This window comes from Dipodomys merriami, unplaced genomic scaffold (genome assembly GCF_024711535.1).
Source record: "Dipodomys merriami isolate MVZ:Mamm:240054 unplaced genomic scaffold, mDipMer1.0.p SCAF_14, whole genome shotgun sequence".
NCBI classification, from domain to species: Eukaryota; Metazoa; Chordata; class Mammalia; order Rodentia; family Heteromyidae; genus Dipodomys; species Dipodomys merriami.
Window position 1 is genome coordinate 39,852,380 of NW_027202715.1, and position 26,886 is coordinate 39,879,265.

General features: G+C 48.1%; 1 protein-coding gene across 6 annotated transcripts; it reads left to right on the plus strand.

Moving 5' to 3' along the window:
• The first annotated feature begins 4,458 nt into the window (after positions 1-4,458).
• On the plus strand, positions 4,459-26,864 carry LOC138826196 (protrudin). Of its 6 annotated transcripts, none has more exons than XM_070021352.1 (14): positions 4,459-4,679; positions 6,010-6,210; positions 10,291-10,361; positions 12,397-12,583; positions 16,533-16,628; positions 17,967-18,079; positions 18,711-18,850; positions 19,417-19,488; positions 21,361-21,381; positions 21,534-21,678; positions 23,981-24,027; positions 24,326-24,407; positions 25,174-25,260; positions 25,402-26,864. In XM_070021352.1, the coding sequence occupies exons 2-14, from the start codon at positions 6,011-6,013 to the stop codon at positions 25,464-25,466; spliced, it is 1,326 nt and encodes a 441-aa protein (XP_069877453.1). In that variant the 5' UTR covers positions 4,459-4,679; position 6,010; the 3' UTR covers positions 25,467-26,864. The 6 variants fall into 6 exon arrangements, with proteins under 6 accessions (XP_069877453.1, XP_069877456.1, XP_069877455.1 ...); XM_070021353.1 differs by lacking the exon at positions 4,459-4,679 and adding an exon at positions 4,941-5,013; XM_070021355.1 differs by lacking the exons at positions 25,174-25,260; positions 25,402-26,864 and adding an exon at positions 24,467-24,973 and having other exon boundaries at positions 24,326-24,379.
• The last annotated feature ends 22 nt before the right edge of the window (positions 26,865-26,886 follow it).

Genomic DNA, 26,886 nt, shown 5'->3' on the forward strand with positions numbered 1-26,886 from the left:
CCTTGAGCTGAAGAGCTGAGGGACAGCGCCCAGGCCCAGAGTTCAAGCCCCACGGCCGACAAAAAAAAAACAAAAAAAAAAAACTGACATGTGTAAATTTATTTGAAGACTGTTAGAAACTAGACACACAGAAGTTAGCCATGTTCTCACAAGACTGTCAGAGACTACATAGAGGAGCCACAGAATAAAAAATGACTTTACATATACATATACATATCCTGCGGTGGGGTAACCCATGGCTGTGGATAGTCAGGGAGAGGTCAGGGAGGCCTTCCTGAAGGAGGCCAGAACTGAGTTTTGGAGGAGGAATAAGACTTGGTGCAAAAAAAAAAAAAATAAGACTTGGAGTAAAGAATATGGGGGGAAAGCATGTGAAAAGACATAGCAATGGCAGAAGAACTGGAGGGACTTCTGGAGGAGTTGAATATGCAGGTCTCCTGGAGGTCATAGGTGCAAATGAAAACTTCCTAGCAAGAGGGCAAAGAAGTGGGGGAAGAGGTGAGAGGTTGGGGAAGTGGTGACAGCCTCCCCACTGGGATTCAGATCTGGGACTGCGCAAGAGGGTGAGCAGTGGGCAGCCAGAGTTTATCTGCATGAGAGCCCTGGGAGGGTGAGCAGTGGGCAGCCAGAGTTTATCTGCATGAGAGCCCTGGGAGGCGCCTGGGAAAAGACATCTTAAGAGAGGAGAGGCAGAACCCAGCATGCGTATTGAAAATAGCTTAGTAGGGTGTGTGTATGTGAGGTTTGGAACATTCTAGCCCTTCATTTGGATCTGTGCACATTCTTGCCTGATTTCTGGGCTTAGGTTGGTGGTGGGAGGGCATCAGGTAAAAATAAAAATAGCAATGCTTGCTAACACATTTTTTTTTTTTTTTTTTTTTTGGGTCCGGTCGTGGGGTCTGAACTCTGGGCCTGGGCACTGTCCCTCAGCTCTTCAGCTCAAGGCTAGTGCTCTACCACTTGAGCCACAGCGCCACTTCCGGCTTTTTTCTTTTTGCTTATGTGGTGCTGAGGAATCGAACCCAGGGCCTTGAGCATGCAAGGCAAGCGCTCTACCACTGAGCCACCTTCCCAGCCCCAACACATTTTTTTTTTTTTTGCTAACAAATTTTAAACTTACCAACATGCCAGAAATTTACATCTCTACTAGCCACTTAATTCTCAGCACAGCCTTATGAGGTCGCTACTATGGTTATCCTCATTATTTATACTTTAAGAAAATCCAGGAGACTAGTTGGGTGCTGATGGCTCATGCCTGTAATCCTAGCAACTCAGGAGACTGAGATCTGAGGATCATGGTTCAAAGCCAGCTGGGGCAGGAAAGTATGTGAAACTCTTATCTCTAATAAACCACTCAGAAAACCAGAAGTGGCACTGTGGCTCAGGTGGTAGAGTGCTTGCCTTGCGCTGAAGAGCTGAGGGACAGTGCCTAGGTCCAGAGTTCAAGCCCCATGACTGCCCCCCCCCCCCCCCAAAAAAAAGAAAGGAAAATCCAGGAAACTCATCTGAGGAAAGCCCTCCTACCCTACTCACATTGGGATTGACTTAAGCCAGGAGCTACCTACTCCCCCCCCAAAAAAAAAAAAAATCCTACATATTATAAGCTTTTTAATTTTTTTGCTGGTCCTGGGGCTTGAACTCAGGGTGTGGTCTCTGTTCCTGAGCCTCTTGGTGCTCAAGGTTAATGCTCTACCACTTGAGCCACAGTGCCAGTTCTGGCTTTTTCTGAGTAGTTTTTTTTTTTTTTTTTTTGGTCGGTCGTGGGGCTTGAACTCTGAGCCTGGGCGCTGTCCCTCAGCTCTTCAGCTCAAGGCAAGCGCCCTACCACTTGAGCTACAGCGCCACTTCCGTTTTTCTGGTGGTTTAATGGAGATAGGAGTCTCACGGTCTCTCCTGCCCGGGCTGGCTTTGAACCACGATCCTCATATCTCAGCCTCCTGAGTAGCTAGGATTACAGGCGTGAGCCACCAGCGCCCGGCTTTCTGAGTAGTTTTATTGGAAATAAGAGTTTCATGGACTTTTCTGCCTGGGCTGGCTTTGAACTGTGACCCTCACATCTCAGATTCCTGAGTAGCTAGGATTACAGATGTGAAGCACCAGTGCCCAGCTTATAAGCATTTATTTTGAAGTAACAGTTTATAAGAAATAACACAGAGATCCACATACTATCCTCCAAGGTTAACACCTTGCAGTCTTCTTTTGCAGAATGCCTATTATGTGCCAGCTGCTGCCCTGGCTGCTGGAGACACAGATATGGGGAACAATTAGTGAACAGGAGCCAGGGGAGCAAATGAGATTCTCAGGGAGCAGCATTTGGAGGATAGGATAAAAGTTCTAAGAAAAGCTTGAAGTGGAAGGACAAGTAGATGGTGATATCATGGAGGCTAAGGTGTGGGGAAGGACGGATTCACAGGTGAGCAGTCAGGAAGCTCAGGGCTGCAGTGTGGTAAGAGGTGAGTTGGGTGAGGAAGGAGAGGTGGACAGGTCGCCAGTCTCCTTGATTAGAGAGGGCTAGAGGGGGTGAAGGAGAATTTTTCAATGGATCTTTTTTTTTTTAATTTAATTTGTGAACCTACTGTACAGAGGGGTTACAATTACATGGGCAGGATAACGTGTACATTTCTTACCAAGCATTGCAGCCTCCTCCTTTGTTTACCCTTCACATCCCTTCCCAGCCTCCCCCCTCACCCCCTCAATGGATCTTGTCTCTAGGACCAGGGGTAAAAGGTCAGTGAGGGCCAGGATTACAGGGCCCCTTGGACAGAGCAGGAAGTGGGGAGAGTTGGAATTTCCAGCTCAGCTCAGTGCTGGCTGAAGGAGCTAGTGCTGGTCTTGCTTTCTTTCTTTCTTTCTTTTTTTGGTCGGGTCGTGGGGCCTGAACTCTGGGCCTGGGCGCTGTCCCTCAGCTCTTCAGCTCAAGGGTAGCACTCTACCACTTGAGCCACAGCGCCACCTCTGGCTTTTTTCTTTTTGGTGCTGAGGAATTGAACCTAGGGCCTCAGGCATGCAAAGCAAGCACTCTACCACTGAGCCACCTTCCCAGCCCTGGTGCCCGTCTATCTGAAAGGAGGTACTAACTGGAAGAGATGTTGATAAAACTCTGGCTGTTGAGAGGGAAGGGATGATATCTAGTTGCCTCAAGCAGCGAAGTCTGGAAGACATCTGATTCCCTCTGAGGAGAGTGGATTGGATTTGGACCTAAACAAGGGTGGGGGAAGAGCATTCCAAGCAATGGCCAGAGGCAGGAGGGCCAGGGCCTTGGAGGGTAAGGGGTTTGGCTGGCCAGGGTTGAGGCACCTGAGGGGGAACAGGAGGGCTGATGAGACCAGTGCAAGCAGACCAAAGTGGTTAGAGGCGCTGGTGGGTATGGTTGGGTAGGTCAGATGATGCACGAAGTTTAAATCCCAGCTCCCAGTGGCTGGCTTATTTGATGTGCCATCAAAGGTATTTCTTGCCATGTCTCAGTTCCTCACCAGTGAAATGATAACTAAGTAAGCAAACGGGTGGGAGGTGGACGGGATAAGATGATGTCTACCGAGAGCTTAGTCACCGAGCTCAGCCGGGTGCCTGGCAGCTGGGGAGCTCAGTAAACAGGTGTTATCTAGCACTAATGCAAAAGCCACCTGATGTGTGTTTTAAGGGAGATTAACCCGGTCACCCGGAGTGAAGAGGATTAAGCTGCAGACGGGCTGATCCAGAACCGTGTAGCTACCCAGGAAACAATGAAAGACATTCTCTGCTAGGTACCTGGCACACAGGGCACAGTTCCCGCCCTTCCAGGGCTCTCAGCCCCTGGGGGCGACAGTCAGGTAAGAGCCCAAGTGTGCGTGCGTGCCAGTGTGCGTGCGTGCGTGAGCGGGGAGGGGCGCAGAGACGCACCTCCCCGGCGGTTCCTCTTCTTCCTTTCTTCCTACCCTGGCTTTCCTAATCCCTCACCTCCCCCTCCCTCCCTCCTCTCCTTCCTGCTCTTCTTCTGGTCCTTCCCTCCTCCCCTCCCTCCTCCTCTTCTCGTTCTTCCTTCCTCCTCCTCCCCTCCCTCCCCCCTTCCTTCCTTCCTTCCTCCCCTCCCTCCTTTCTCCCTCCCTTCCTTCCTTCCTTCCTTCCTCCCTCCCTCCCTTCCTTCCTTCCTCCCTCCCTTTCTCCCTCCCTTCCTTCCTTCCTCCCTCCCTTCCTTCCTCCCTTTCCCTCCCTCCTTCCCTTCCTTCCTTCCTCAGGCTGTAATCCCTAAATGCTGGGGTAATCACATCCCTGAGCCACCCTGCCGGGCTCCGGGTCCGGCGGGGCAGAGCGACGCAGGGTCTCGGGCCCGCGCAGGCGCTGTCGGCCGGAAGCGAGCGAACACCGCCCGTGAGGGCAGCAAGGCGCAGGGCACCGCGCTGACAACCAAGAGCGCTCACCTAGGCCGGGCGGGCGGGAGGGCGGAGACTAACCCGGAGTGGAGGCGGGGCGAGGAGAACGCGATGACGTCAGAGCACGTCGCCGCCGAACGGCTGGCGTCCCGGAAGCGGCGGAGGCGGAGGCGAAGGGGGCTCTGGGACCTGCAGATTCCGGCTAGCCCTGGGAGGAGGCGCCGCGTCGGGGCGGGGCGGGGCGGGCCCGGAGAGACGCTCTGGGGTGCAGGGGTCCTTCCGGTGCCCTCTGGCCGTCCCTGCCCCTCCTCTTTCCAAGCCAGTGTCCAGGTAGGTGGGGCCGCCACGCCCCCGGCCCCCGTGGAGGCCGATCTTGGGGGTAGCCTCTCTGGGCCTCCTTAGCCGTAGAGGCCTTTGCCAGTGCTGACCCGACCCTCCCGCTCTGGCATGTCCGGGTCCTTTCACCCTGGGTCGGCCCCTGGGGCTTGGGGTGCCCGGTGACCCTCTTTATCACCTCCCTCCTTAGGTTCTTTGCCTAGGACTGGTTTACGTTGCCGTTTGCTCAGGTTTTGTTCACCTCCCCTTCCCCCTCAGAAGCCACTTAGCGCTCAGAGAAGGACTTTGAAGTCAAGAAAAGAACTTAATAAAGGTTCCCAGGACTACGGTAATAAAGATGCTCTAAGGGAGGTGGGAATGAGACTTCCGGAAGGAAGGTGGTGGTGGCCCTCAGGGACCCACGAAGTTGCTGGGCGCTGAAGGAACTGGAGTGGGTTAGAGGCTGAGCAGGGCAGGAGACAGTAGTAGTCCCGGAGAGATGTAGTTTCTTATTCAACAAGCAGTTACTACTAAGCACAAACGGTGTACAATAACAGTAATGAATGGAAGCCCGCCAAAGTTAAAAGACCCGAAGAAAGCGAGGAGTTGTATTTTGGAGATATAAGGGTCATTAGGAAGAGTGCATAAAACTTCTGAAGCACTGGGAACTCCCAGTCCAGACTGGGGAGGTTGGCAGAGATTTCTCAGAGCAAGAGAGTGAGGTTTAAGGTGGCACCTGAAGAAGGAGTGGGAATGAAAGATCTGGAGAGAAATATTCTAGGACCTCATTTCCCTTGAGATTGTTGGCTGCCTCCTTCCAGCAACTAAATGTGCCTGCACATTATGACTTTAAAGTCTTGATGGAAACAAGCATTGATTAGATGGGAGCCTGAAAAACAGGATTTGTGTGTGTGTGTGTGTGTGTGTGTGCATGCGCGCGCGTGTGTGTGCGTGGGTGTGTGCACACGTGCACACACGCATGTAGGTGTGTACTAGAACTTGAACTCAGAGCCTGGGCGCTGTCTCTTAGCTTTTCCACTTGAACCACAGCTCCACTTCTGGCTTTTGGGTGGTTAATTGGAGATACAGTTTCAGGAACTTTCCTACTCCAGCTAGTTTTGAACTGCAGTCCTCCGATCTCAGCCTCCTGAATAACTAGGATTAGAGGTGTGTATTTGAATAATTCACTTTACCCTGTTGAACTGCAGCAGAACCCTGTGAAATGAATTTTCCAGATGTAGGAACCCTGTCCACCTCACTGTTAGTGCCACATGCAGTAATTCAAGGGGGAATGTGTGGGGGACTGGAAGTACAGTACAAATATCAGGAATTATTATGGTTACAGGATGCAGACATCAGAGCGAGAGGGGAGTGGGCCAGAGGTGAGTCCCAGCGTGATGACTGAGGCTCTCCCAGAATCTCCACCTCCCCCTACCAAGACTGCAGCAGCCTTTGATCTTTTCAACTTGGTTTTGTCATACAAGAGGCTGGAGATCTACTTGGAACCTCTGAAGGATGCAGGTGATGGTGTTCGATATTTGCTCAGGTACAGTCTTTCTGGAGTACTCCTTGTCTGCTGGCCATCTAGCTCCCTGCTCCATAGTTGCTAGTCATCTAAGCAGTGGTTGAGCAGTCTGTTCTCACCCTAGCGATGGCCTGTTCTGGTGGGTCTATTTGACATCTAGATTTATCCAGGTCTGCCCTGTGTCCCAGTCCTAATCCAGGAGAGGCAAGAACTGGACACCGCCTGATCTTTGATCAAGATTCTTCTTTGTGACAAGATAACTTCCTGTCTCAGGACTGTTAGGCTTGAACATTGGTTTTCTACAGCACATAACAGGCTTAATTTTTTCTCCTTCTTTTCCAACACTAATATAATACTAAAGTTAGATACAATTTTTTTTTTTTTTTGTCAGTCGTGGGGCTTGAACTCTGGGCCTGGGTGCTGTCCCTCAGCTCTTCAGCTCAAGGCGAGCACTCTACCACTTGAGCCACAGCGCCACTTCCGGTTTTCTGGTGGTTTATTGGAGATAAGGAGTCTCACGGTCTCTCCTGCCCGTGCTGGCTTTGAACCTCGATCCTCAGATCTCAGCCTCCTGAGTAGCGAGGATTAGAGGCGTGAGCCACCAGCGCCCGGCTGTTAGAATACAATTTTGAGCAAAAGTCAAATGCAAAATAATTATGAGGGCTGGGAAGGTGGCCAGTGGTAGAGCGCTAGAAGTGGTGCTGTGGCTCAAGTGGTAGAGCGCTAGCCTTGGGCTGGAGAGCTGAGCACAGCACCCAGGCCCAGAGTTCAAGCCCCATGACCAACAAAAATTATGAATGAGATGGTACTATTTTCATTAGTCATTTGGGATTATGAATCTCAGTTTTTTTTCTATTTTTCTGTAGCTTTCATCCTCCATAATTTTTTCTTTTCATTCAGCCTGCTTTATTTCTTAAAAAAAAATTAAAAGCCTTTGAAAGTACAGATATATGGAATCCTACTCTCTGAATACATCATTTGGTGCCTCTGAATAATGAATGACCTTTTCTTTCATCATCAAAGTTACTTTCTGTATAGTCAGTTCATAATCAGATTAGCTCAGTTTTCTCAAGATATCATGAATTGTTTTGATCAAATCAAGTTCTAATTTAGTGCCATGCAGCCTGGTTATGTCCTTTAAGTCTATTTCAGTCTAAACTAGTTTTGTTTCTTTTTTTGGGTGGGGTCCGGTCGTGGGGCCTGAACTCTGGGCCTGGGTGCTGTCCCTCAGCTCTTCAGCTCAAGGCTAGTGCTACCACTTGAGCCACAGCACCACTTCTGGCTTTTTTCTTTTTGCTTATGTGGTGCTGAGGAATCGAACCCAGGGCTTCATGCATGCAAAGCAAGGGCTCTACCACTGAGCCACCTTCCCAGCCCCGTCTAAACTAGTTTTGTTTCTTTTTTTTTTTTTGGGGGGGTGTCCGGTCCTGGGGCCTGAACTCTGGGCCTGGGCGCTGTCCCTCAGCTCTTCAGCTCAAGGCTAGCGCTCTACCACTTGAGCCACAGCACCACTTCTGGCTTTTTTCTTTTTGCTTATGTGGTGCTGAGGAATCGAACCCAGGGCCTCATGCATGCAAGGCAAGCACTCTACCACTGAGCCACCTTCCCAGCCCTAGTTTTGTTTCTTGATAGTGGCAGGCTGAAGACTGAGAGTTCTTACTTAGATTTGAGTAAGAAGTTAGATTTAAAGGCTGGGCTACAAGTTTAAGATGAAATTTTTAGCCTGAGGTGGCTCAGGCCTTGTAATCTAGTTGCTCAACAAGCCAGCCCAAGCAGAAAAGTCCTAGTCACTTGATCTCCAATTAACTAGCTGGGGTCATGGCTCAAGCACTAGCTCTGAGCAAACAACTTGAGTGAATGAATGAGCAAGCTCTCGGTTCAAACTCTAGAAGAAAAATTAAAGGCTATTATCATTATTATTATTGGCAAAGGTTGATATAGTGTTACACAATATTAAAGAGTATTGTCCTAAAGAGTAGGACAACCTAAACTTTGAGCTTATTTAGGAGGGCTTTAGGGGTCAATGAATTCCACGAAACTGCATGTAAGTCTTTGTGTTCATTCGTATTTTATTTATAGGAAAAAGCTTTTAGTTTTAATTGATCCAACCCTAAAATGCTTGAGAAGACTAGTAGGCAGAGTGACTGGAATTTAGTTAGCTCAAAGGGTACCACTGAGTTTGGGTTCTTGCCTCAGACTGGAAATACTGGGCCTTTTTATTTTTTCCTCCCCTCTGGAGACAGGGTTGAGTTATGAAGCCTGGACTGCCTTTGAGTTTTGGGCCATTTATTATTAACTGACCAACACCCTGACTTTTTTCTTTTAGTCCTTTAATTTATGACAGTAACCCTAGAGATGAAGTAGTCAGTGTTTAGAGCCATGTTTCTTCTCTTGCCTTTGGGGTAAGGGGTAGATAGGAGGAGGGACTCTTGTCTTATTTTATAATCCCAGCAGCACCAGCTAGCTTAGAAACTTTCATTTTCCTCAGGGGATGGGAAGGGTTCCAGAGAGATGGGCTGTGCTCTTTGACACATACTTTGTCCTTTTGAGGCAAAGTACAGAAGTTAAATATATCATAACCTTCTTTTCCTCTGCTGGTTGGTAGTGCCGACAGCAGCCTCAGTCAAGTCAAGAGATTTCTATTTCATGGACTGAGAGATCAGATGGGTGGAGTGAGTCAGAACTGGGCTCTTCAAAGCCCCCTTCCTCTAGTCTGTGTTCTTGGATGCTGGCAGAAGGAGCACTGGTCCATGAAAGTGGCTGTCAGATTAGCTTGTGCTTTTGATTGTTCTTTTCTTAGTAAAGAGGATTTGACTTTGAAGAAGGACCTTAGCTAGTGCCTTGGCTATTAGATCTGAAGCCTGGAGCTGCAGTAAAAAAATTTAAGACTCTCTTCTATGATCAACTACTGTATTTATTTATTTATTGCCTGTCCTGGGGCTTGTGAACTCAGGGCTTGGGTACAGTCTCAGAGCTGCTTTTGCTCAAGGCTAGCACTCTACCACTTAAGCCACAGCGCCACTTGCAGCTTTTTCTATGTATGTGATACTGAGGAATCAAACCCAGGGCTTCATGCATGCTAGGCAAGCACTCTACCACATTCCCAGCCCTACTTTATTTTTTTGTGGGTCTCCTAGCACCAAATTGTAGGAAGACATGAGGTAGAGGGGAGGGGCCTTGGAAGGAAACGATATTCAGAGGTAGTGTGAAGTTTTTTCTCAACTAGGACTGCCTTTAGACCTAGATTTTAATTTGCTTTTACTCTGGTAGCAGTCACCAAGTGTTCTGTGGCTCAGTTAGAGTGGTACTGGTAGAGTATGTTGAACTTCAGGAGAAAGATAAAGAGAGGTTATTGGGTTGAAAGCCTCACATGAGCTAGTTAACCTCATTTAGTAATAAGAATTTCTCCAGTGAGAATACAAGAAAATGCATTTATATTCTGCATTGCTTGCCAGCAGTATGCCTGGTCTATTATTTGTTCTTTATTGGTTTCTGTGTTAAATGAATTATTGGGCAGTGTTGATATATTCTTACCGAATTGTAAAAAGAATAAAGGAAAATATTGAAGAAAAGTATCTGTCAGCTTTCCCTGTCAAAGAGAAGAGACCCTTACAAAGACACTAGTGAAGCAGTATTTTTTTTTTTTGGGGGGTCTGGTTGTGAGGCCTGAACTCTGGGCCTGGGCGCTGTCCCTCAGCTCTTCAGCTCAAGGCTAGCGCTCTACCACTTGAGCCACAGCACTACTTCCGGCTTTTTTTCTTTTTGCTTATGTGGTGCTGAGGAATCGAACCCAGGGCCTCATGCATGCAAGGCAAGCGCTCTACCACTGAGCCACCTTCCCAGCCCGTGAAGCAGTATTAAATGGGTTTCTTAATAGGTGTTTTATAAATTCTTCTGGGAGAAAGTTTTGTCACCCCAGGGCTAATGTGACCGGTTGGCTCCTCTCCTAGTCATCTAGCTGAGAGACAGGCCCTCTTTTCATTTTCCCTTGGTCCTCTGTGCCCAGGCCTCCTTGTCTCCAGTATGGCTTTCCTATCTGTGCTGCCTGGGCTCCCCTCCCAGCTGGAGGAGTGGCTGGTGATCCGGATCTCTGTGTTGCAGGTGGCAGACACCTATGTGCTCCTTGCTGACCTGCCTGGGCCTCAACATCTTGTTCCTCACTTTGAATGAAGGTAAGAAGGTTTCCAAGGGGTCAGTGTTTTGTGTTTTTTGTTTTATTTTTTGTCGGTTGTGGGGCTTGAACTCTGGGCCTGGGCGCTGTCCCTCAGCTTTTCAGCTCAAAGTGAACCCTCTACCACTTGAGCTACAGCGCCACTTCCTGTTTTGTGTTTTTTTGAGAATGAAGTGGAGGAACACTGAAATGTGGCAGTGTGTGAGGGGACCTTTCTCTGAGTGAGTTTCCCTCTGCTTGGCATCAGAACAGAGGCTCCAGAGGGATGATCCAGGTTGTTTGACCTTGGACAAGTTACTTAACCCACTGTTGAGACCTAAGTGTCCTTTTGTCTAAGGGGGATATCACTAGTGCTTTCCTCACAGGGTATTTATTTGTGAGGAATGAGAATGCATACTACATAGCTTCATAGCGGCTGTTACAGTTACTGTTCTCCCCTTCTTGACTGATGGCTGATGACTGATGACATTTTTGTTTGCTTTTCTAACTGATTCAGGGGTCCTTGGGGCCATCCCGTGGGATAAGGGTCCTAGGAAGTTGGGCTGAGGAGGGACTTCTTGCCATATGCATTCTTTTCTCTGGTTCTGCAAGTGAGTCTAGGGGGGCCAGCTGGGCAGCCACCAGCAGTGAGGAGAGGCACAAAGCCTAGAGGAAGGTGTGGACAGGTGGGTAAATATAGTGGCCCCGGATGGTGATCTCCTGGATCTACTGATAGTATTTTCTGTGACTCAACCCTTGCTTGGGTTGGAACCGCAGCTGGTTATAGAATTAGCCCTAGGAGAAATGAGGGAAGGGTCTGGGATAGGATGCTCTAAGGGGCTAGTCTTTATGTTTTTTCTTACTTTGTGTTCTATTTTTGTGACTCCTTTGTTTCTGGTGGAGGTAGTGTTTTCATTGGTTAAAAATAAACCCAGTTTGTGCAATATTTCATCTTTTTTTTTTGTGTGTGTGCTGGTCCTGAAGCTTGAACTTGGGGCCTAGGCATTATCCCTTAGCTTCTTTTGCTCTACCACTTAAGCCACAAGCTCCACTTCCAGCTTTTTGTTGATTAATTGGAGATAAGAGTCTCATAGAGCTAGATGTTGGAGGTTCATGCCTATAATCCTAGCTACTCTGGAGGCTGATATCTGAGGATCATGGTTTAAAGCCAGCTGGGGCAGGAAAATGTGTGAGACTCTGATCGCCAATAAACCACTCAGAAAACTGGAAGTGGCTCTGTGGCTCAAGTGGTAGAGTGCTAGCCTTGAGCTGAATAGCTCTGGGACTGTGCCCAGGCCCAGAATTCAAGCCCACAACCATTAAAAAAAAAAAAGAGTCTTATAGATTTTGCTGCCTGGGCTAGGTTCAAACCATGATCCTCAAATCTCAGCTTCCTGAGAAGCTAGGATTACAGGCATGAGCCACCTGTGCCTGGTTCATCTTTTTCTTAATCTCTCCTTTGATCAAAATTTGCCAGCATGATAGGTTTCTTTGAATATATTTCTGAAGTATGTCAGTTTTTGTGACAGAAATTTAACACACATTTATTAGTAGCCCGCTGCTCTCTTAGCTTCCTGTTGGGATACGAAGTGATACGGGAGACATTCCCTTTTTGAATTTCATCTCAGCCTCAGTATTTCTGAGGCCTGTGTCAGAAGGCACCTAAGAGCCAAAGGAAAGGCTTCCAGTCTGCCTTAATGGCCAGGGTGCAGGCAGGAGTCACCTACTACATGCTGGCAGCATTTTTTTTAATGTTTTAGAGATGAAGCTGGAACTCCCATCAGTGATCACATGGACAAAGTGCCAGCTCTTAACAGCTTCCATTAGCCAAAAGTGAACACATCCATAGTCTATGGTGTGGTGATAAAAATCTATGAGGAAAAACAAAACTGGCTTCAGGAGCCTGGTGGGTGGATGAAGTACTCTGTCTTCCCTGTAGGGTGATCAGGAAAGACCTCCTAGGGAGGGCCCTGGTGGAGGTGAGGGAGTGAGCATGTAGGTGGGCAGTTCCTGGGCCTTACTAAACTATATTACTTGCAGTGTTCTTAATTTCTTAGGTGCCTGGTACTCAGTGGGTGCCCTATTGATTTCTGTGCCTGCCTTGCTGGGCTACCTTCAGGAGGTTTGCCGGGCACAGCTGCCCGAATCTGAGCTGATGCGGAGGAAGTATCACAGTGTAAGACAAGAGGACCTGCAGAAAGTTCGTCTTTCTCGACCTGAGGCCGTGGCTGAGGTGAAAAGCTTGTGAGTATAAAGAGAGGCCTGGGAGGTGGGGAGACTAGAAATGACAGCAGCTGCTGCATAGTGCATTTGCATGTGCCAGACTTCATATTGGGTAAACCACAGATGCTACTCCATTTAATCTTCTGAACAGTTCTGGGTGGTGGTTGCTATCATCCCCACTTACAGCTGGCAAGTGAGCTGGAGGAGCCTCCAGGTTCAGCCAACTTCACAGCTTGCTCTTTCCCCTAGAAACACTAACATCTTCACTAAGCACTGTGCCTCCACATGTCACTACATGGGTTCAAATCGCAGCTCTTCCACTTATTTTGTAACATTGGGTAAGTTGCTTTGCTCCTCTGTGACTCAGGTCCCACGTCTGTCAACTAGGATGATAGGGCTTACTCAGAGGGTGAAGAATACTCCAGTGCTGGGTCTGCAGAATGGGTTTAGTATGTATTATGTTTAGATGTACTATGGAGAAATTCCTAAACATGACAGAGCTGATACTTTGAGGAAGCAGCTGAAGGAAGCTGAACAAAATTAATTGTTCAGCTTAGGTGGCAGCTGGACTTTTCTGTGTAGGATTTTGATATACCACAAGAGTGGCACAAGTTAGAAATAAATGTATAGCTGGGCCTGCCCAGCAATGGGGCCAGGTATCTGTTGTTGTTGCTTCTTCCTTCCTTCCTTCCTTCCTTCCTTCCTTCCTTCCTTCCTTCCTTCCTTCCTTCCTTCCTTCCTTCCTTCCTTCCTTCCTCCCTCCCCCCCCACCCCCTTTCTTTCTTTGGTCCGGTTGTGGAGCCTGAACTCTGGGCCTGGATGCTGTCCCTCAGCTCTTCAGCTCAAGGCTAGCATGCTACCACTTGAGCCATAGCACCACTTCCGGTTTTTTTTTTCCTGCTTATGTGGTGCTGAGGAATTGAACCCAGGGCCTCATGCATGCAAAGCAAGCGCTCTACCACTGAGGCACCTTCTCAGCCCTCTTTCTTTCTTTCTTTCTTTCTTTCTTTCTTTCTTTCTTTCTTTCTTTCTTTCTTTCTTTCTTTCTTTCTTTCTTTCTTTCTTTCTTTCTTTCTTTCTTTCTTTCTTTCTTTCTTTCTTTCTTTCTTTCTTTCTTTCTTTCTTTCTTTCTTTCTTTCTTTCTTTCTTTCTTTCTTTCTTTCTTTCTTTCTTTCTTTCTTTCTTTCTTTCTTTCTTTCTTTCTTTCTTTCTTGCCTGGCACTGTCCCTAAGCAATTTTTGCTCAAGGCTAGCATTCTGCCACTTGAGCCATAGTGCCACTCTGGCCTTTTTTGTGATTTAATTTGAGATAAGAATCTCATGGGCTGGCTTTGAACCATGATCTTCAGATCTTAGCCTCTTGAGTAGCTACGATTACAGTCATAGAACCACCACTGGCTCCAGTGTTTGTTTCTTTTTTACTGGAAATAATTTTAAACCTAGAGAAGAGGTGCATAAATGACACAAACAGGCCCCATAGGTCCTGGGACTATTGTTAACTTTTACCGTAATGGTTCCTGAGATCTCACTGCATTTCCCCCCCTTACCCCCAAACTGTTTGAAAGTAAGTTGCAAAAATAGGGGCTGGGAAGGTGGCTCAGTGGTAGAGTGCTTGGGTTCTATTCCTAGCACCACAGAAGCAGAAAAAGCTGGAAGTGGCGCTGTGGCTCAAGTGGTAGAGTGTTAGCCTTGAGCTGAAGAGCTGAGGGACAGTGCCCAAGCCCAGGGTTTAGGCCCTATGACCGGAGGGGGGGGAAGAAAGAAAGAAAGTTGTAAATATCATGTATGTTTATCCCAAATATTTCAACGTGTATTTGTAAGAATAGGACTTCCTCTTACATATCTGTAGCACTGTAACTAGAAAGGAAATTCAATACTACAACATTACCATGAGTCATCTACTATATGAATCATAACCATAATTTGCCAGTTGTTTTAGTAAACTTCCTATCAGTTTCCCCTGATCCAGGATACAATCTAAGATCATACGTTATATTGAGAGAGAGAGAGAGAGAGAGAGAGAGAGAGAGAGAGAGAGAGAGAGAGTGTGTGTGTGTGTGTGTGTGTGTTATATGTATGTACTGGTTCTGGGGCTTAAATTCATGGCCTATACATTGTTCCTAAGCTTTTTCACTCAAGGCTGGAGCTCTAAATTCATGGCCTATACATTGTTCCTGAGCTTTTTCACTCAAGGCTGGAGCTCTACCACTTGAACCATAACTTCACTTCTGCCTATTTGGTGGTTAATTGGAGAGTCTCACAGACTTTCCTGCCCTGGCTGGCTTTGAACTTCAGTTCTTAGATCTCAGCATCCTGTGTAGCTAGGATTATAGGCGTGAGCTACACTGGTGCCCAACCAGAAAGGAAATTTAATACAACATTAGCATGAGTCATCTACTATATGGATTATAAACATAATTTGCCAGTTCCGTTAGTAAATATCTTCTTACCAATTTCTGTGACCCATCATATATTACATTATGTTGAGGGTTTTTGTTTTTTGTGTTTTTGTTTTTGTGGTGCTGGTTCTGGGACTTGAATTCAGGGCCTAGACATTGTCCCTGAGCTTTTTCACTCAAGGCTGGAGCTCCACCACTTGAACCACCACAGCTTCACTCCTGCCTATTTGGTGGTTAATTGGAGGTAAGAGTCTCACAGACTTTCCTGCCCTGATGGCTTTGAACCTCGATCCTCAGATTTCAGTCTCCTGAGTAGCTAGGATTACAGGTGTAAGCCACCAGCACCAGGCTTACATTGAAGTTTTTTTTTTTGTGCTGATGGGGATCAAATCCAAAGCTTTGCATGTGGGGCAAATGTTCTATTATGGAGCTGCACAGACCTCACATTCCGCTTTTCTGCTTGTCTCCTGTAACTTAGAGCCTCAGTCTTTGTGCCTCTTGATTTTGAGTACTTAAATACGACCAGCTTTTTCTTTTATAGGAGCCCCCTCAGTTTGGATAAGTTGGCTCCTCTTGGTTAGACTCAGATTATGCATCTTCGACAGGACCATGGCAAGGAATGTGGACGTTCATGTTGGTAGCCCATAATGTCAGGGAATGTTAACTGTGTCCGTTTGTGTACAGCTTCCCACTGTGCATCATCCTCTCCTTCCATTGTTAGTAATCTGAAGGGAGATACTGTGAGCCTCATCAAACATACACCCACTGTTTTAAAACCACTCATGGTCTTTCCTTAATCACTTTATTACTGTGATGGTTGGAGAGATGATTTTCTGATTACCATTCTGTCTATATTAGTATGAGCTCATATTATCAGTATGAGCTCTTAGATTTTTATTTGATTCTGTGGGTTGTAATCTATTGCCTTCATTTGTTTTCATCTCAAATTGTTCTAGATTTGGCTAGTGGGACCACTTTAGAGTTGCTTTTTGTGTCTCCATCATTTCCCAGTGCTTCTGTTATGGTACAACAGGATGTTTGCGTTCATCTTTTACCTCCCCTGCTTCAGCTCTGAAGCAGACATTTTTCCAAGGAGCCTGGATAGATAGATAGACTGGATCTGGGTGCCAGATGTGCTCATGCTTCTGGGGTTTATCTCTGTTAACAGAACTCCCCAGGTGGTCGACCTTACATCTTAGGTGAGCAGACATTGATCTGCCATTTATCCTCCTGGTGCCATGTACCCACGGTGCTGTGTACCTGTGGGGTGGGTCTTCGGTTACTCACTTGACATATGAGGGAACTTCAGCAGTGGGACACTTAGGTAGCTTGGCTGACATCCATAGTTAGCAAGAACAGAAGCTCTGAACTGGTTCCCCCATAGGAGGGGATCAAGAATGGGATGGAACAATACCTGGGCCAGCTTGGGAAGACCCTCTTACCCCCCACTCTTGAGATTCAGGCAGTGCATTCAAGGAGGTGGAATACCTACTTCTGCCTGTGGTCCCAGGCTCTGCCTCCACAGACTTTCATCCTGCCCAGTGAGTCTCATAGGAGCCCCTGTGTCTGCAGCTTGATCCAGCTGGAGGCCTTCTTGACTCGCCTGTGCTGCACCTGTGAAGCTGCCTACCGTGTGCTGCACTGGGAAAACCCTGTGGTATCGTCTCGGTGAGCGGCCCCTCCCCTTCCCCACCTCCACTTCCCTGTTGGAATTGGCAGCTTGAAGCCCTCCCCTGCCAAGCAATGGCAGCTATCTTGAAAAGGCTTGAAAGGTAGGTCCCCTCCTACCTCGGAGGGAAGAGCGTCCCATGCTATGTGTATAGATCTGCAGGGGTACTGTTGAGCTCTAACTTGTTGCTATTGTTTAGATGCTTTAAAAAAAGTGTAGCAAAAGTACTTTAATAATAGACAAATCACTCACCATGTAATCTACCACTTTGAATATAGCAGTTCATCTCATGTTCAGCCTTCTTCTATAGTTGGTCATAGGTATATACTTTATAGATGCATAGCTTCATAGTGTTTTGAGACTTCCCTCCCTCATTTTCTCCCTTCCACTGGAATGAATATGTTTGAAGCTCTACATAGGAATAATAACTATAATTAATTTATTCAGTCCTCACTTTGTGTCAGATACTGTATCTTAGTCTTCATAGTAATCCCATGAGGTAGATGCTGTTGTAATCCCCTTTTATGGGTGAAGGAAGTTAAGTAATACTCGGAGTGCAGGACGTGTGCAAAGAGAAATAGCAGAGCTAGAATCGCATTCCAGGCTGTCTGTAGACGTCAGAGTCTCGTTCCTGAGTGTGATAACAGTTGATCCATTCATGTGCCCTAGCCTCAGACACCAACATAGTCTCACCAGTTAGTTGTCAGTTGTTAGAAACCAGTGACTTGTTGATACTTCAAAGTCCTTTCTCATCATGATTTTTATACTGGTTTGATGTGTAGTAAAAAAAAAAAAGTTTGCATATAAAAAAGCAGTATAAAAAAAAAGTTTAAAGCCGGGCGCTGGTGGCTCACACCCATAATACTGGCTACTCAGGAGGCTGAGATCTGAGGATCACGGTTCAAAGCCAGCCCAGGCAGGAAACTCTGTGAGACTCTTATCTCCAATAAACCACTAGAAAACCAGAAATGGCGCTGTGGCTCAAGCAGTAGAGCACTCGGGACAGTGCCCAAGCCCAGAGTTCAAGCCCCATGACTGACAAAAAAAAAAAAGTTTATCCAGGTGCTGGTGGTTCATGCCTGTAATCCTAGCTACTCAGGAGGCTGAGATCTGAGGATCATGGTTCAAAGCCAGCCCCGGCATGAAAGTCTATGAGTCTCTGATTAACCACTAGAAATCCAGAAGTGTCACTGTGGCTCAGCGCCCAAGCCCAGAGTTCAAGCCCCACAGCCAAAAAAAAAGAAAAAAAAATCTGTTTCTCACCTATATCCCTATGTGAGTGTGCTTAGTCTAAACCTGTTTCCTTCTGATTTTGTGAATTTCTTTTGATCTTCCAGGTTCTATGGGGCTCTTCTGGGCACAATTTGTATGCTGTATCTGCTGCCTCTCTGCTGGGTCCTTGCCCTTTTAAACAGTACACTGTTTCTGGGGAATGTGGAGTTCTTCCGAGGTAAGCCCTAAAGAGCCTGACATTTGGGGCACAGACTGGCCAGCAGCGGTTTCTCTGTAGTTCTTTGCCTGTTACTGTCCTTTCCACAAGGGGGCAGCACCACACTGGGGTCCTCTGGAGGACCCTAGATCCCTGAGGATGACATCTCTCCAGGGAGGCTGCCATGTGCAGTCCTCTTTCTTTCTAAAGCAGATGAATCATTGCTTCCTGAGATTGGTAGCTTCTGGGAGATGGAGCAGTGTTTTCCCAAAATTCTGCCTGTCCCCTGGGTAGCAGCCACCTGGAGTTGCTGCTACATCTCTGTGTGATTACAGTCTGCTGTCTGGCTTTTAAAGTGCTGAGACAGTCTTGTTACTTGAATGACTGTTACATTTGTTTTCCACCCTCTGCTGGGGTAATAATCACTGAAGCTGCAACTTAGGGCACACCTACCACACTGAATCTTTAGTGGTCTGGGTTAAGTGGTGATGCCTGTGTTGCTCATGAGGCTTAGGTTGGGTGACTTGCCCAGTTAGGAAGGCAGCTCTGTCAGTAGCAGTGGGTGGGGCACTTGGTGGAAGTTGCCACCCCCAGAGTACTACTTACTCTGTCTTGTATCTACCTCCTACCCTGTTCTCCTTGCTCTGGGTAGTGGTGTCTGAGTATAGGACATCTCTGCGGCGGCGGATGAACCCCAAGCAGCAACAACGAGTCTTTGAGAGCCCACTACTGCCAGATGTTGGGGGGAAAGGTACTCTTCTGGACAGCACGCCTGCCCCCACTCCCACGGAGGTGAGTACTCCTTGGTCATCACAAGAGCTGCTGAGAGCAGATGGGGGTCCTCCTTCTAGCAGCTTGCTTATATAGTACATAGTTCCAGGACTGGCCTCTGATGTGATTCCTGCTCCTTCCTGGGCCTGATCTCTGGTGTGCTTAATAATAAGCATAATAAAAATAACTGCCCTGCACTTTATTGAGTACCTACTGTGTCAGATTCTGTTCTAAGTGCCTTATAGAGATTCCTGCAAGGAAGGTAAGTTGTGTCTGAGAGTAGCAGAAGAAAAGGCTGAGCCACAGAGTGGTTGCCTAAGGCATCATTGCTAGTGAGTGGTGCCACTGGGTCTTAGTCCAGGCCCTATGGTTCAGAGCTATACTCTCAGCCACTGAGGACCAGCTGTGATCTTGTGCCCATCTTCCTGCCCTGAAGGGTTAGAGGTTGTTTTCTTTCCCATGACTCACTACTTTTTGAAATGGTGCCATTTCCTCTGGGGTAGGAACCTGAATGCTGGCTCAGGGAAGATGGCCCTCTACTGGACAGCCATCATCCTTCCTGTATGTGACTGAGACTCTCTTTCTAGGACCTCACACCAGGCAGTGTGGAGGAGGCTGAGGAGGCTGAACCAGATGAGGAGTTCAAAGATGCAATAGAGGTGTGTGGCCCTTCCCCAGCATGCTGTATGACCTGGGTGTTCCTGGAGCTGAGGGTTTTATTTTTCAATATTCACATGAGAAACTAAAACTTATATGAGCGAGAGCTTATAGGTTGAAATGGGGCTACTGACCCCTCGATCCCTGCTCTGTGGCCCATCTAGTCATCTGTTTTGGGTTCCTAGGGCAGGGGTGGCTTTTCAGGTGTTGTAGAAACTCCACTGGGGGCTTGTAATTTCTCTCTTTGGTGGCAGGTGTCGGGAGGGCAGGTTGGAGGGCAGGCTGAAGGAGGGCTTCACTGTGCCTCTGCTACTCTGCGTTCTGCAGAGGGAATTCCTCACTGTTCTTTTCAGAGGTTGGAGAAAGTGCATTGCATGGTTAAGTTTGAGGTCAGGGGAAGTTCAACAGTTGTCTTGGTTTTAGGACAGTGGTTTGAACTAGTGTTTTGCATGCGTGTCTTATTTGGCTTAAAAACTTTTAAAATTGTTTTTTTGAGCTGATGTTTAAAAATGATGAGATTTTATTTAGAACTCTAGGAGTAGCCCTGAGGCCACTGTCTCCTTTAGACAAATCCTGTATTACAGTTAGTGGCCATTGCTATTTATTGTCATCTTTGCTTTTTTGTAGGGGAGGCAGTGCTGGCATTTGAACTTAGGGACTTGGCTTGCTTGGCAGGTGTCCTACTGCTTGAGCCATGCCCCCAGCCCTTTTTGATTTTGTTACTTTTTCAGATAGGATCTTACGCTTTTTTGTCATATGATCTTCCTACTTATGCCTCCCTTGTAACTGGCATTCTGCCTGCCTTTTTGCTAACTTCTTTTTTTGTTAGTTGTGGGGCTTGAACACTGGCCCTGGGCGCTGTCCCTCAGCTCTTCAGCTCAAGGTGAGCACTCTACCACTTGTGCAAACAGTGCCACTTCCGGTTTTCTTGTGGTTTATTGGAGATAAGAGTTTCATGGACTTTCCTGCCTGGGCTAGCTTTGAACTGTGATCCTCAGATCTCAGCCTCCTTAGTAGCTAGATTATAGGCGTGAGCCACTGGTGCCTGGCTTTTTGCTAACTTTTTTGCCTAGGCTATCTTCAAACTGTGATCCTCTTGATCTCTACTTTCTGAATATCTGTGATTATAGATGTGAGCCATTTCACCTGTTCCTTGTTTTTCTTAGAGTAGGAAATAATTTCTCTTTATGTTTCTCTTTTTTTTTTATTTTTTCAACTTTAAAAAAAATACTTTTTATTTAGAAATAGTGTAGAGAGGGGTTACAGTTAGATGAGTAAGGTAATGAGTACATTTCCTATCGAGCATTATTCTTCCTCCTCTGTTTTTTCCCTATCTTTATGTCTCTTTATAAACTGGACATTGAGATCTAAGCAGTGGGGGTCTCTGGAATTTTCACCAATCGTTCACTCTTTAATCAGCCCAGTCTCTGCTGACATTTGAATTTTGACTACTGTAAGATTTTCTCCAAGTCTTGGTAATGATTAGAAGTATGGACCTGGGGAGGATGGAGATACAGAGCATGATTTTCAAGCAGTTTTGTTCTTGACTCACAGTAAGGAATACCTTTTGCATCTTGATGCAGTTCACATGTATGTTTGTGAAATAGGTATTACATAAGTTAGACAAGTGTCCCGAAGACACTGTTAAGGCTATGTTCTTTCTGTTAGAATGCCCCATGTGAAAAGCGTAGTTCACAGCTTATTTCAAGCTTCTTCAGTGCTGACTCAGTCAGGGGAGGGCATCTGTTAACCTCGCTGTGTGTGTGGGAGGTGCTCAGAACTCAGGAGTAGCTTGGAGGCCCCCCTTTTGGTCCTCCTTGCCCTGCTATCTCTGTCTCTGTTTTCTCTCCTCTCCCCTGCACCTTGGGAGGCAGGAGACCCACTTGGTGGTTCTGGTAAGTAGGAGCACTGGTAAGTAGGGCTGGGCTGGGCTGGGGGAGGGTGGCGGATCTGGCTATGCTGATGGGGTTGGCTGTGTCCAGGTGCCTCTGCTCCTGGGCCTTGTCAAGAGGTGGGAGGGACTGACTGGAAGGAGCTGTTTCCACAGGAGGATGATGAGGGTGCCCCCTGCCCAGCAGAGGATGAGCTGTCCCTGCAAGACAATGGGTTCCTGAGTAAGAATGAGGTACTGCGCAGCAAGGTGTCCCGGCTCACAGAGCGGCTCCGCAAGCGTTACCCTACCAACAACTTCGGTATGGAGTAGGTTAGGGTGTCTAGGAAGGAATGTGGAGGTGGGGGCGGAGGGGATGTTGGCTATACACAGGGTCAGAGTGTTGGAATTATGAATTCTAATTGTGACTAGAGCAAGTGTCCATGGGATCTTGGAATGTTAGCATGTGTCCAGTGGAACTGCTGAAGACGCTTGTGTGGGTTTCTTGTCCTCCTCTTCTTGAACACTAGCTCTCAGGAAGTTGGCCTGATGGCCTCTGGGAGCCACTGTGTCCAGACCATGTGTGGCTCTGGTCCTTGCATCTTCCCTTTTCATTCTAGATTGCCTGCATCCTGCACCCTGCTGAATGTCCTCAGGCTCTGTGAGCTCCCCATCATTTGGGGGTTAGGATTTTTTTTTTTTTTTTGGTCAGTCGTGGGGCTTGAACTCACAGCCTGAGAGCTGTCCCTGAGCTCTTTTGCTCAAGGCTAGTGCTCTATCACTTTAAGCCACAGCTCCACTTCTGGTTTTCTGGTGGTTAATTGGAGATAAGAGTCTCACAGACTTTCCTGCCCGGGCTGGCTTTGAACCGTGATCCTCACATCTCAGCCTCCTGAGTAGTTAGGATTACAGACGTGAGCCACTGGCATCTGGCTGTGGTTAAGATTTTTAAAACATGAACCTTGGTGGAACCATAACAAGGCTATTGCATTCTACAGCTTCTGTCTAGACTCCTAGTGGGGAGGGCCCTACTTTGTCTTGGGGGCCACATGATCGTTGCCCAGGCAGGCCTCATGGGGGCCATAGCTTCTTTTGCTGTCTTTGTGGCCTCATCACAATGGGAGTCAGGATGGGAGAGTCTAGGCCTTTGCTGAGAAGCCTGGCAGAAAGAGCACGTAGGAGTTAGGAGCAGGGCTGCTCTCCCCAATTGCCTGTCTGAACTGGTGTCAGCCCCTAGAGCCCTCCTGGGGCCCAGGCCTGTGTGTGGGTACTGGCTGCTGTTGGGTGCTTGGTTCTGGCTTTCCATCCAGTTTGGAGGAACTCTTGGACGTAAGCCCTAGTATCAGTCTTGCTTCTTTCCTTGACCTGTTGCCCTATCCTCTTGCTCTGGGAGGCAGAGATAGGCTGCCTTCCTCAATGCTCAGTGGAGCAGACAGTTTCCTGTACCACCAAGCATGCATGGGCTCAGCTCTTCTCTATTTCCTCTACCTGAACCACAAGCTGATCAAAAGCACTCTTACTATTAGTACCTAGCCTCAATACTCTAGTACCTCTAGTACCTTCTGGCTCTAGGTAGTCTTCCTTTCCTTGATCCCAGGAAAACTCCTTTAGCAAGAGCTCCAATTCCTTCTTCCTTCCAGACAGACGAAGGCACTGCATGGAGATGTTAATACAGATTGGGGTCATTGTGTGAAAAAGAGAGGCCTGTTTCTATTCCTGGCCAACCTGTGATCTGAGCAGATCATAGCAGGTCTTGGACCCCATGGCCCAGAAACCTTCTTCCCCATCCTTCATCTCTTCCTTATACCTCTCTCACCTCCCTAAACCATTTCCTAAGCTGCCATGGCCTACTGCCCGAAGCTTTGTCATCTTGTCGTTGATGGTGCTACTCACAGTGTGTGAGCAGTCTTCTCTTTGCCTCTTTGGAAAGTGCCCGGTTCTAAGCTTCTCATTTTGAATCTTGTAGTGGCAGAGAGCAGGTATGTGTATTTTCAGGAGGCATTTCTGTCCCTCTCTACAGGCAGTGTATGTAAGGAGAACTCAAAGGGGTCATGTCAGGCAGGCTTCACCGGGAATTTGGAGGTTAGATCCTTGCCAGTTTGGCTGGATTCCTGGAGCAGATTCTCAAGATGTTCTTTCATTTCTCTTGTGCCTATGAGTGGGGCTGCTTGCCTCTGGGAGGGTGCAAAGACCAGAGCTGTACTGGCCTAGAGACAGTGGTTCGCAGGGGCCATCATGCTCCCATGTTCCCAGCCAGGGAATGGGCTGGTGTGGGCTGGTGTCCTGAGTGCCCATTTATGAGAATCAAGAGCAGAGAGGTAGCCGGGCGCTGGTGGCTCACGCCTGTAATCCTAGCTACTCAGGAGGCTGAGATCTGAGGATCGCGGTTCAAAGCCAGCCCGGGCAGGAGAGACCGTGAGACTCCTATCTCCAATAAACCACCAGAAAACTGGAAGTGGTGCTGTAGCTCAAGTGGTAGAGCGCTCGCCTTGAGCTGAAGAGCTGAGGGACAGCGCCCAGGCCCAGAGTTCAAGCCCCACGACTGACAAAAAAAAAAAAAAAAAGAGCAGAGAGGTGAGTGTTTGGGGCTGGGTCAAAACTGAGCTGTTGTCTCTGTTTCTCAGGGAACTGTACAGGCTGCTCTGCCACCTTCTCAGTGTTGAAGAAGAGGGTAAGTTTCAGGTGGTTTTCTGGGAGCTGTGTGCTTGTGATGGGTTCTGTGGGAGTTGAGGGGATCATTGAAGAAGTCTGACTGCTTGGGTCTCAGAGGCCTGGTGTCTGAAGTTTGCTTTCACCAGCCTTCAGTCAGTCAGGGGTGTTCAGTCAGTCCAGTCTCCCTTGTGCCTCACTGGGACACTTCTCCAATCTGTCTCCTTGGGGAGGATTGGTTGGTGAAGGGAAGTGCTTGAAGTTCCAGGTGCCTGAGGATGGCAGCTCCATCTGGCACTGACTTTGGTTCTTGTCTGCAGCGGAGCTGCAGTAACTGCGGGAACAGCTTTTGCTCTCGATGCTGCTCCTTCAAGGTGCCCAAGTCCTCCATGGGGGCCACAGGTGAGTGGTGCAGGGGTGGGTCAGGGTAGGGAGCTGATACCAGCTTTCTGCCCCTGAAGGGGAGGCCGCATTGTCGGAAAGGAGTGAAGACATCCTTTTCCAACATCTGTGGGAACATCTCGTCCATCCTACTTAATCAAAACCTGGAAACATTTGATTCATGCGAAGAGTAGATATAATGAACCTGGGAATTGTGACACAAGGTAGCAGAATGAACACCTGTGACAGCTTCCATAGGAAACAACACATAACAATAGCACCCCTCTCAGGCTCCCCTCTACCTTTGGCAGAGACAGCCACCATGGTAACATTTCTAACTGAATAAAAACCATTTTCTTTTATGAAAACTGTACAAATGTGTTGTAAATGAAACATCCTCCTTTTTTCTCACTGTATGTGAATGCCTAGGGATCTGTATAACCTATCATGGCCCCAAGTATCTCATGGACTTTTCTGCCCTAGCTGTAACCTCAATCCTCCTAATCTTGTTCTCCAAATAGCTAGGATAACAGGTGCTGAGCTACCAGCACCTCTGACACACAGTCTTGAAAAATGTGATGTTTTGCTTACTACCTTGTGGTATGTTAGTGTTAGACTAACTCCCCCCCCCCCCCCCTTATTCATTAACTACAAAATTTAGAAAGTATACTGAAGAAGGAAGGGAAAAATAATCCTGTAATCTTACCACCCAGAGATAACCTCTGTTAAAACGTTTTAGGAACATTTTCTCTGGTATTGTATTGTGAAGACATTTTTACGTGTTTAGTTGGTGCCAAAAGATTTTTTAATGCTCAGAACACCTGGAGACGCCTAGTGTTGGCATCACCCGAGTTCCCAGATCCCCAGGAAGGAGGTGTGTCTGAGGCCAGCAGCAAGCTGGGTCAGGGAGGGTTTGGGCTGGGCGGTGGGTGGTCCGTCTGGGGCTCTGCGGGGGAGGTTCTAGTACTTGAAAGGGGACAAAGAAGTGTCTCACCAAGTTCTTCTTCCTTTCCAGCCCCTGAAGCCCAGAGAGAGACTGTGTTTGTGTGTGCCTCATGCAACCAGACCTTGAGCAAGTGACACAAGAGGCCAGGCTCCAAGAGGCAGCAGTCCGGGGGCCCCAGTAGATCCCCACTCTCTCCACCCCTGGCCCCTGTGGCGTGTGCTGGGCGAGTGTGGCCTGAGTGCTAGGTAGGATTCCCTGTCTGTCTCCTGCTGTCTCCAGCTTTGCTGGAGCAATGCTGTGCTCAAATCCCAGGGAGCCCTGGCTGTTTGCCCTGCCCTGTCCAGGGCCGCATGGGTTCAGGGACAGCCAGGGAGTGTCCACTAGAGGGCAGCAGAGAGCTAGGACTGCTCTCAGCTAGGCTTCTATGGTCAGGGCTAGTCTGACCAGGCTTGGGGATTCCATGAGACCTGAAATTGGGGAAAGTTCTTTCCTGGGGGTATTGGGCTGGTCCCTCCACCTCAGGGAGCCTGTACAAGTGCTTGCAGCACTACACCCCAGCTCTGTGGTTTGAATGTTCTTCCTCCAGGTACCAGCATCTGACTAGTTTCCCATTAGTGTGGACAGGCCTAACAAGACCAGTAGCAGGGCTGAAGTTTCCAGATTCCCCAGAGGAGTAGTGTTCAGGGGGCTGGTCCGGACCTTCAGTGTAAGGTGAGAACAGTATCACAAAGCCCCATCAGGCAGAGACCTTAGCTTATAAATCTCAGCTTACTTAATGCTGAGATGTCCTCAGCCCTGCTGGAGTGGCTGTAGGGTACTTGGATCACTCCTGTTCCTCTTGCCCTGAGGCTGGGGCACCCCTTCCCTGGCCTAGCACCACATATCCCTTTCCCAGCCCTTGTCCCATGGAATGTGAGGCCTGGTGAGCGGAGCGGAGGTCCTGAAACCCTTGACTTTTGAGGTCCTGGAAAGTGTGGGATCTTGCTGAGCTGGGCCTTAGATTCCTAGGCCATTTGCTGGAGGGCAGGCTCAGTTATGGGAGAGGGCCTCTTGGCCAGTTTTCTGTTCCTGTTGTTCTGTGGGGTCCATTATCTCAGCCTAAGCCCTTTAGCTGGCTCTGCCCTCTCTCCCCTGCCCCCAGCTGCCCTGCCTTTTCAATGTATTTATTTATTTATTTTATGGTTCCTGGGAACATGCAGCACAAGGCGTGTGGTGGGGAGGAAGAGGGGCTCCTCCTGCCTGGAACTCTCTCGTGCATCATGGGCTGCCTGGGGCCCGCATCCACAGTGGCAGGGAGAGGGAGGGAAGGTTGGCAGACAGGGTCCCTCTCAGTCCAGCTTCCTGCCAAGCCACACGTGAGGTGAAGTGCGGGCCTGGCAACCAGGTGCCATTCTGTGGGGAGCCAGGCAGGCTTAGTATCCCCTTTGTCCTGGTGGGAGATGAGAGTTAAGTGCTCTGTGCTTGTTTACATTGGAGAACAGTGGAAAGGATCTGTGTATGTGGAGAATTGTCAATAAAAGGCCTCAAGCTTCTTCTGCTTTGTCCTGTTCTTGT